We start from the raw sequence: 11223 nt of genomic DNA on the forward strand, positions 1-11223 counted from the left end.
TTCTCATTATATTTCCCCTTCAGAATTCCACACATGTACACACGCACATACACATGCAGGAGGGGAGAGTCCCTTTAGATTGCCAGTTCATCAGTGTTGACCAAAGATTTTCAAGATCACTAAGACATTAGAGATAAAAATATATCATAACTAATCTAATTCTTACAAGATCAAACACTCCCAGTTCAACCAGACTTTATTCTCTTGTTTCTTTGATAAAAATTATTTATTTCCAAGAACATCTTTGAAAAATCTTTACAGTTTGAAGGCTTCATGATAATGAATGATGGCAACTTTTACAAACATAAGCATGTTTACAAACCTGTTTAAGATCCCACTTAGAAAGAAAAATGGGGGCCACAAGATAAATTTGGATTAAATTTTGACCATTTTAGACCCTTCGGGTCTGAAAGTTTACTGTCTAAAATTTTGGTGTAAGCAGCACTTTAACTCCCCTTCTCCCTCCCCGACTGCAAACATTCCACCTACAAGTGACAAATGCATTACACCCTTCTCATGGGTTTGCAGATCAGGATAAATAATTAAAAATGGGTACTCAGATGGGCAAACCTCCAGTTAAATCGTGCTTGAAAGATCAATAAAATAAATATTTTCACATCACTGTTAGACAAATGTTGGAAGCTTTTACATTTCCTTTCACCAAGATATCTATACCATTCAGCAAACTTCAACAATATTTTTACATATATATATAGTTTTTGCTTAGCAGGATGCTCTTAAGAGGCTTTAACCTCCTAGACACTAAGCTTTTACTTCCAACATTGGGTAGCATTTGCACACCCATTTTTTGGACTATCTTGATTTACAATACTGACATTCTGCATGTGCTGGACAGTAAAGGAACCAAATGATTCCAAGGATTCCATGTTTTAGTCACAGGAAAGCTTTCCCATACATGTGGCCACATGCATCTTTTTAAGCATATTGCCTGATGCATAGGAGGAAGGGGAAGAGCCCTAAACACTAAATTTTGATGACAGTCTTGATTTTTGCACCGAAAAAACATGGTCATGTTCTGAATTAAGCATGTGGACATACAGAAGATGGAAATGTTTTTTTCAGGCACTGATGTTTTAATTAAAGGCTAAAATCAAGTCTCAGACCTGGAATCTTCTGTATTTTGATGAAGCACCTCAGTACATGTTCAAATTCTGGCTCAACCAATGGAAAGATTATTCCCATATAAGGCAGCATCCAGTTTTAGTCTCTATACTCTGATATGTGGCCATGCTTCCATGTGGATAGTGGTGCATTATCTGACTGGCATACATTATGAAAAGAGACAGATGACCAGTCTGTGACAAGAACAGCCTGTGGCTGATAGCAGTTGATCTCATGACCCCAAGACCAAGTCACGAAGGAAGGGTATGGGTTTTGGAAAAGTGATCTCACATTAGTGCCTGCTAAACTGGTACCATAGGTATACTGCTGGGATGTTGCAAGTTGCAGACCTCAGATGCTAGGGAGGCTTCATCAGGCAGCAGTCACTGGTGATGTTTTAATATCTTCACATCTTTCATTGGGTTGCTCTATGGACTGACCATCTAGATGTACTAACTCTTCATTTAGACTCTACAGCATGACTAAAGGATTTGTAAGATTGCAAACGTCTAGTTTAACTGTGGTTTTAGAGGAAAACGCCTTTCTGAGCTTACGCTAATGAGGTCTAATAGCTTGCATATTCATTCCACACAATTTATGTGGCATGCACATATAAACGTACCCATACACAAACACAAGCATGCACAAACACAAGCATGCACACACATGCGCGCGCACACACACACGTCTGTGTAATGACAGGGAGTGTGACACCAACCAGTCTTCACAAACAGATGATGCAAATGCAACAATGTAAAAGTCAAACAGCAGAGTCACCAGAGAGTCACATGCACTGAAGCCCATATGATGCAGCTGCTTGAGTGCAGAAGCAGTAGAACTCTATACACTAGTGGGTTGAACTCTGTTGTTGAAAGGATTGCTGGCACAGTCTGGTAAGTGAAAAATGTCTTCTCAGGTCCTCAGATAGTCATTTATTTTTACTATGACAATGTAGATTTGCTATAAAGCAATTTTGTCTCAGCTCAGAAGATGTCAATGTTTACTGTAAGATACTGACTTCTTAGTTTATTTTTCGCAGACACTTTGATGTTACAGTATAACTTGGATGCTCTGCCCTTTAACCTTCCACCAGCTCTCACGGTGTTACAGCCCACCAAAATACAACAAACAACAACCTGCCTCAGAAAGCTCCAAAAATGAAACCTCCTCAAGCTCCAAACCCTCCACAAGCTCTCAGCTACTGCCAAGCCATGGACAGCATATCCACATCATCTCTCACATTTTTTGCTGTTCTCTGGAATCTGCTCCATCACCATGGCAACAGGCAAAGTCTACAGGGAGTAGGGGGATAGGGTAGGTATTGCATTTTACAGGGATCAGAGAATGCTGCACCTCCAGATGGACTTTTTGGAGGGACCACCATCTTTCTTTGTCAGCTGATGTGCTCCTTGTCGCCCAGGTTGTCCACCTGTGTCCTGTGAAATTTGCAAAAAACAACTGTGCCTAAAATGGAGGGATGGGAATGACTGATTTATGATAACAAACAGAATTACTAACACCACTAAATCTTATAAGAAAAAAGCAACACTGCTCTTTTGAAAGCACATTAATGGTTTGAAAGTGTCTATCAAGAAGTCATCCTCCACCAAGAAAAGGCATATAACCTTTTACATAGCCGACAACACATCTCTACCTAAATATAAGCATCTCAACAATGTACAGAGAGGTGAGGACTTTGCCACAGCCTTCTGAAAGTGCACCCACCATTTTTCTGTCCATCTTTGCTTTGATATCTCGTGCAAGTGTGAAAAAGGCATCGTCCACATTGATGGAAGCCTTAGCACTAGTTTCCATGAACTTGATGCCATGCTCTATGGCCAGCTGCACACAGAAGGATGAAAAAATTTCCCATTTTAATTTATATTACACTCATTCCATTTACTTTTGCAAATATACAAATTAATGTCAGCTTACTAAAGACCCAACAATGCAGATTCAAAGTCTGATGCAAGACAAATCTTTTATATCTAAAATGAAGCACTGATGATTCTCATACATATTGAACTTTACTGCGTCAATGAGACATACATATGTTGGTTTCAAGAAAGTTTTCTACCTATCATTTACCTATAAGACAAGCTCACTGTTATGTGAGCTCATACTTGTTATCAAATCATAAATTTTTTTTGGTGCATACCATGCAGACATTAAAAGCAATGTCACAAAGCATATAAAAAAAATATTCTGCAAAACTGAAAAATTTAAAAATTGAAAAGAAATATATGTTCATCTAAAAAGAAGAAAGGTACCTGTTCACCCCGTTCCTTTGAGACTTGCCGCCGGTCATTCATGTCACACTTGTTTCCTAGAACCATTTTCTCCACATCTTTTGAAGCATGCTATACAAAGACACAAACATGAACATGTAATGCACTAGCTAAAATTTAAATAAACATCTGTTGGCTCCTTAAAAATTCATACCTTCAGAGACAAAAGTTATAAATGATACAAGTTAATTAGACAGCACTATATATGCAATACCCGACAAGACGGTGCTTCCATTAAAAGAACAACAAATTTTACTATTACTTTCCCAAATTTTTGTTCTCTGTCTTTCTTATGGAAATACTTTGTCTAGTTGCTTACCTCTTCTATGTTTCTAATCCAGTTTCGGATATTGTCAAAGGACTTCTCATTGGTGATGTCATAAACTAGCATGATTCCCTGAAAAGAATATAGTCATATGCTTTTACTTCCGTTAGCTTCCAAAATAATATATTTATGCAAAGCCTTTGTCCTCCCCACCAAAGGAGGTGCACCAGATAATGAACACACTGTTTATCATCATATCCCTTAAAAATTTACTCATCTCATGATTAAAGATAAAAAATAATTCCAGCTGGCTAAATCCAAACAGCAGAATAACAAACAAATATCAGACCTTAGCCTGCTACCAGACTGATTTATATCATGCAAAATTAACTGACCCACTTATGAAATAAATGGGTTCAAGATAAGACTTCACTGAATGCCCTGTAAATACTAATTTTGAAGGGTTTTGAAATGCTGGTGACTAATAATTATTGAGCTAGATTTTGGAGCCAAAAGTTGCCAGCTTGAGGCTCACCCTGGTTTGCAACCAGAAACCATCATTTTTCCTTCCTTGCCCACCCAGCATAAAGACACTTGATCTATCAGAGATAGCAACAAGTAATGGAAGCAGACAGTATTACCTTCTACAAGCCATTCCCTAGACACATCAAACCAGTTCAGTTCACTGCCACTAGGCTTTAGGAACACTTTACTTTTAATTTTTTTTTATAACAACACACATATTACTTCCATTTCTGTACTTTAAGCCAGAACTTTAGGTCTGCACAGCTTACCATAGCCCCTCTGTAGTAAGCTGTGGTTATGGTTCGAAACCTTTCCTGGCCAGCAGTATCCCTGCATGCAATAAAGAAATCATCCTTTTAAAATGCTGATATAGAGAAAAACTTGACTGAACATCTTTTTTTATGGCACATTTAAAACATGATGTTAATGAGACAGACATGCAAGAACAAAAGGATCATATGTTTCCCTTAGTAGCAGTTAGTTACCACTTGAGAGCAATGTAGCATGACAAGACTAGTGCTGTTGTAGTCATAGCAGTAATTACAGTATAAAATATTCAAATCCTTACAATTACATTAAAATGCTAAATGCTTTTGTGAGACAGCTTAAGTAATAGCTGTTTATATATACTACAATATGAATCACAGACATGGGCAGTTAAATACATTCATGGAATAATTAGTGCCATCAATGTCACACTGTTTTAAAAATGTAAAAAAAAACAAACATACAAAATGCTTCATGGTGAAGTACTCACCATATCTGCAATTTAATTTTCTTGCCATCTAGCTCAATGGTACGGATCTTGAAATCAATACCTTTGCAGAAGAGACAATAAAAAAAATGAACAACAAGATTTTCAACAAGATTATTAATTGCCATTCTCCACCCTGTCTATAAAAAGCGATTGTGGTCTATGGTTTATTTAACCAGTTAAGCCTTTTTAGATGAAAAATAACCACAACTGATCAATTTCTATTATCATGTTTTTCAGCTCATATAGTTACTAAATATCTTTTAAACACAAAATGTACACAGGCAGCTTCTTATCATGAGCATCACCAGCACATAGCCTGAACCTCTACACATCCTTGCCAGTGATATGGAATACTTACACTGAAACAACTGGTTTATATATCATTCCTACTGATACACACGCACTCCTACAGAGTGACAGCATATACATTATTTTTGCCAAAAAGTTTTTTTGAAAATTAATTTTACATCTACTTTGAAGCAAAGGGGAGAGTATCTGAGGCCTAATCAGTGAAAAGGTTTGACTATTATAAAAATATTTTTGCTGTGTTGGGAAGTTATAATATGACATGTCATTAATGCCCTGCATCATACAATACATATATCAGGTTACAGATCAATAAAATGAAAAACATTTTTAAAGATGAAAGTATGCATGTATCTTACCAGTTCTCTATCCCTTTAACAATGTTTATTTATACTGTCAGCAACATTGCATGTTTGCATATATCAAAGTATTTACAATAAGTTGACACTGCTTGTGACAGAGTTAGTGGCATGACCATTAACTATTACCTAACAGAATGAACTATATCAGCTGTAACATATATGAGGCAAATAAGAGATTAGTCAATACACTCTGTATTTGTGAAGAGTAAATCTGGAATCTCTTTCCAAAGCACACTACTACTAATTTTTGCATCACTGACAATCATCAGCAGTTGATATTTTTGTTGTTTTGAATAACACGTTTTTATCAATATGCTATAATCTGCACATTAACCTGTAAGCAGCATCACTCTCAGAAATAAGCTCAAACCATAACTTTGGTTGTTGGCATTTATCTGGCTGAATATTACTTCCGGTGATGAATAAAGTTTTTTCAGCTTCTCTCTAATGAGGTGTCTGAATAGTGTTGTACTAGGAAGAGGTTGTTATCACTTAGCAGACAGAAGCTTCTCAAGTTCACAAAAGGAACATGGTAGAGTCCTTTAACACAAAGTGTAACTCATCCTACTCATCAAATGACCATATGATAATACACTAACAAAGAAGCATCTCATTCTCACTCACTCACACACACACACGGGTTCTCAAGAGTACATAATGGCCTAAGCAATGCTTAAAATTATGAAGAACGTTTAACAGGAACGTTACCATAGCAGGAAGTGTTTCCGCTGGTCGTACTCACTCAACTTCTGCAGCTCATTTTTTTTTCTCTTAATACGTAACACAAAAATTTAAATACACAACAGATAAAAAGAGGTTAAGACTACTTTAAATAACACAAACGTTTGCTGTCTACAAATCGCGTCTGGTCGCTAAATCGCCACATCACTCGTTTCACTCTTTCTCTGAATCTCTCCCACTGGCAACTTGTTGCTGTGGTCTGTACTTTGAGTATCGCGCTGTATTAAAAAACGGCACTTACCAATAGTCGATATAAACGTGGAATTGAATGCATCTTCTGAAAATCTGAATAACAAGCATGTTTTTCCCACCCCAGAGTCACCAATAAGCAAAAGTTTGAAGAGATAATCGTACGTCTTAGCCATTTTGGTAAACTAGCGGAAACACCCTCATTTACATAAAAGCTGATGACGTTTTAGAAAGGTCATATCCGGCGTGGGTCACAGCTATGAGTCAGCTACTGTGACCTAACGTGTGGGAGCGGGAGTACCTTGGTGTTTGCCCTGTGTCGTGGTTGTGGAGGTCACTATATAAACATCATGTTAAGATTAAAAACCTTTGCTAAAATGCCGTGTGACGGACAGACTAATTGATATGTTATGCGCATGTCGAGGACTATGTGACGGAGGTCAGAAAGCGTGACGCTGCATAAGCTTACAACCTTGGCAGTAGATCACCACACGACACTCAGTTTTCCAGAAATGAAATTAAATGTCTGAGGTGCTGGTCGATGAATTCTCAAAGGCATGATCAACAAGCCACACGTCTGCGTCACGCTGTATCACACTACTGAAAATGCCCTCGCTCATTGTGTCTTTCTTGCTGTGCGCCTTAATTTTGTCCCGAGTCTTTCCTGTCAAAAAGAATGAAGTCCTTGTGTCTACGGAAGCAATGACTGATGCCTCAGATTTGACGACCCTACGTTTGTCACAAACGACTAACTTTCCCGAAAGTGAGATTTGTTTTCGGAAGATACGAGTACGACCTCATATTTCGTTGTGTGAAGAGTTGCGGATGCGAGAATCCGATAGCTATATAATTGTGACAAAATACGATCTACTATATATATATAGTATTGCTGGAATTAAATTGGCAGAGAAGTCTATATTTTTACACGCAACAAAATAAACAAAAGAATGAGGTGGAAGTCGGTTCAACTTTATATGGAGCACTGGAAAGAGGGCCGTAGTAGCATTATCATATTGTTACGTGAGGTTTAATCATTTGTTAGCATATCTCTTGACTCTCTCTGCACACGAAGAGAATTCATGAATCAACGCTGCCTACTATCAGGACAACTTTTTCTTCAGTTTCGTACTAGGGGACACTTAAGCTATGTCATCCAGACACATTAGAGGTAGTGATATTGCTATGGTAAACTTACTTTATTCATGCTTTGCTATTGATCAAAAGTACATTCCACAAACTGCATATATATATATACGCTGAGCGTGTTAATATCTCTCCCATTCATTAAAAAAATACCTATGCATTAGTAAAACGCCAGCTAAACTGATGTGCTTTTATAAGATAAACTTGATACGTTGTAGGGGAAAAGATTTTCCTTGTTCGGTAGCCAGATGGCTTTATTCGGAGTGCAATTATGTTATCATGTTTCGCTTCTATTTAGGGTACTATGGCGAGGGAGGGAAGGGGGCGAGGATGCGTGGTAAGGCACGCTTTTAACAATCAGAGGTTTTTAAACTGTGGTTTGTACCCACGCAAGTATCACGAGGCGAATACGAGCGCACCACCACACATTTTGCCTCTCGCCTGATGGTTTACCATTTCAGAGCTCATACCACAGATTCTATAAATGAACATTCGAAATCCGTGCTGATATGAGAAAAAGAAGAAAGGGAACAATGCAAAATCAGCATGAATGGGTGGAGCGGAGAGGGATGCAGACAAAAGGTAATGTAAGTGACCCAAAGATGAAATATTTAATTAGAGATGATCAAAAAAAATACGAAAAGCACAGAATAATCAACCTTACACAAACATCCATACTCAAATTGTTGCAAACGATAAACACAAGAGGTGGCATATCAGTTCACTAATTTCTCCTCCCCTGTCCTCTGGCCGTCACTCTCTAGATAAAAGAACAGCAAGAGTGTGCAGTAGCAGCCTACTGACGTCAGATGGAGCTTGTGGCCTTCCCGTCACCATGTTTGTACAGTTAACAGCCATGTCAGCTTGCGTCAGATATAATGGGAAATACTTAGGGGAAAAAAAGCAAAGCAGACATCTTGCCGCTGCTCCAATCGAACCAACACACCGCCAGTTACGCAAGATCTTCAACACAATATTTGTTCTGATGTAAGGACATTAAAACAATCTACTTATTCACAGGCGGAGGAGTGGGTGTGGGGGAGAGGGAGGACTTTTTATGTAGAAACTGGCGTGGCAGGTTTTTGCTCTTGATGGGCGTGCCATCGCCCTTGCAAATATGCTGGGGTGTGAACCGCTGCCCCTGATGAAATCTTAATCCCTTGACATCCGAAATGTCTCATAAACACCCATAGAAGCTTTTCTTGCCTCAGAATCAGGCGGCACAAACATTCGTAGAGCCTGATGTCATTATCAGGCTGTCCCCGATCTCCTCAAGTGCCGTGGAGACGGACGAGTATCTGTACGAAGGGAGCTGATGGAACGTTAAGTGAGTTTGGTGGTGATTAACAATTTTTTGTTTCCTAGATGGAGAGTAAATGCAGGTTTTAGGTCATTGCCTTGACCTGAGTTGATGTTTTCTACCTTTTTTCGCAATTTAAAAAAATATTTTTTTTTACAGCTGTTCTAACGTGTACGACTTCGCGTGTTTATTTGTTGTGGAATTGTGTGAGTAACATGAGTGTTTGCGTGGGTGCGTGCATGGCAAGAAGAAAATTCTAAAAGATAATAATTATTTGTAATCAATATCGCGTTGCAACCTCTTATGATAGCTACTTTCGGTAGTATTATCTGCCTCAAGGTAACATGAAATTACAAAGATTTGAAATGAAAGACAAGAACACATTTTAAGTAATCAGTTAGTTTATTTTTTGAAAGATTTCGTTCAGTTCATGTCCTTCACAGGGTTGGACATCGGGAAGACTACGGACGGAAACTAATAACATCCGTCATTAATTAATAAAACAAGTTAAAAGGAATCATAAATTATCAATTGGTTTCAAGTCAATTCTTCCGCTTCTGCTTCTCCATTACTCATTCTTAAGCAGGCAGATTTTAAAAAAGGGAATTCGTGCATAATTGAAAACATTATCGCGCACTCAAGCACAGACGGATCATGCCAGCCTGAAGAAGTCAATCCTGCTTCTTTGCGAGGGCTTTTTCGTGGCTTGCGAGTCATCTGTGTGTGTGTTAGGTATCAAATGTAGCATCGCACCATTCAGACTCATAGTTCAAAATGCATGATAAACAGAACGTGCAATGAGAATGTGAGTTAATGACAATCATAGTAATTAGCAGACATCCACACAACTTGTGTAGACACCCACAGTAACCAGCAGAGACCTAAATCAACCAGGAGAGACTAACGGCATCTAGAAGAACCCAAAGTAACCGACAAAGACCCACAGCAACCGGCAGAGACTGTCGATAATCAGAGTAGGCAACACAAACCCACAATAACTAACAATCGTCGAAGGAAGAAGAACGTATAAGGATTTCAGTATATATCATCAGTATACTTAATGTCAATATCTGTGGTCCACGTCAGCGTAGCCGCCATACTTGTGACTATGATATCAGAGCTGCAGCACTCTTGATGTCACTGCTGTCAGCACAGTGAGGCGTGGTGTCACGAGTTATTTTAGCAGCTGACAATAGCCAACTGACTAGCATGCCAGGTCACTACATGGTACGGTCAAAGTACATGTCTGCAGCTCATTAACACGATATGGTAGAGAACTCTGCGTGCTTAAAATGAATGCCGGCTTATTTTACTGACCTACCATCTAACGCTAACATGCATAGATCGAGAGAAAGCAGAAATGTGTGTGTGTGTGTGCAAATCAGTCGAGTTGCAATAAAGATCTGTGTATGTGTGTGCGTGGGTGCATATTGTGTGTTTATCTGTGTGTGAGTGCGAGAGTGCGTAAAAATGACAGTTGGCGATATACATATCGAGGAAAAAAGTGCGGGCTGTGAATGAATAGCCCGTTGAATTAATAAGAGCTTGTCAATAGTTGTTGTCTTGTCGACACTCGCACTCCAGCTCCAGATCGTGGGCGTAGAAACCTTACATAGCTAACTGGATTGGCACAGTATTACTTTCGCTTTAAAATGTTCCTGGTGACAAATTGTAAAGGACTCATTGTTATAAGCTGTCAATCGACACGTACAGTTTGTTGCTACTTTTAGTGTTGTCTTCCAACTTGTGAGTGATTGGTATGATTCAGCTTCACGTGGAGTACAAACATTTTTCTGACAAACGTAGATGAAAATAAACCTAAACATCAAGCGTACTCGAAATCTGCAGCGGTATCTTTACGAATAGGAGTAGATTTTCACCAATTTCAGAAATTCAGCATACCTCATAAACATACGCTGCTTTTGTGTCCGTCCTAGTTAGAGAGTAAGAGATTTGATTATTCAGTTGATTGGTTGCATATTCACGTCACTGCTGTTTTACTCCAACGAGGAATTTATTCATTTTTGAGATTGTTTATTGGTTTATACATTTGGTATAAGCTTCAAAATGTCCAAACACGAAAGAATGCAAAAGTAAACAATCGTTTAAAAATTTAAGCAAAGCATCATGAAATAAAGAATTAAAATAGATTTTGGAAAACACGGCTCAACAATTCCCACGAAACAACGGCTGGAAGGGGGGGGGGGGGGGGTGATTTAAAAAGA

At 38.5% G+C, this 11223-nt stretch overlaps 1 protein-coding gene across 1 annotated transcript; it reads right to left on the reverse strand.

Moving 5' to 3' along the window:
- Positions 1-195: 195 nt before the first annotated feature.
- LOC112558362 (ras-related protein Rab-8A-like) lies at positions 196-6773 on the reverse strand. Its single transcript, XM_025228819.1, has 7 exons — positions 6608-6773; positions 4958-5018; positions 4470-4530; positions 3730-3807; positions 3393-3482; positions 2848-2964; positions 196-2558 (listed from the first exon to the last, which is right to left on the reverse strand). The coding sequence occupies exons 1-7, from the start codon at positions 6729-6731 to the stop codon at positions 2460-2462; spliced, it is 630 nt and encodes a 209-aa protein (XP_025084604.1). The 5' UTR covers positions 6732-6773; the 3' UTR covers positions 196-2459.
- Positions 6774-11223: the final 4450 nt, after the last annotated feature.

This window comes from Pomacea canaliculata, linkage group LG2 (assembly GCF_003073045.1).
Source record: "Pomacea canaliculata isolate SZHN2017 linkage group LG2, ASM307304v1, whole genome shotgun sequence".
NCBI classification, from domain to species: domain Eukaryota; kingdom Metazoa; phylum Mollusca; class Gastropoda; order Architaenioglossa; family Ampullariidae; genus Pomacea; species Pomacea canaliculata.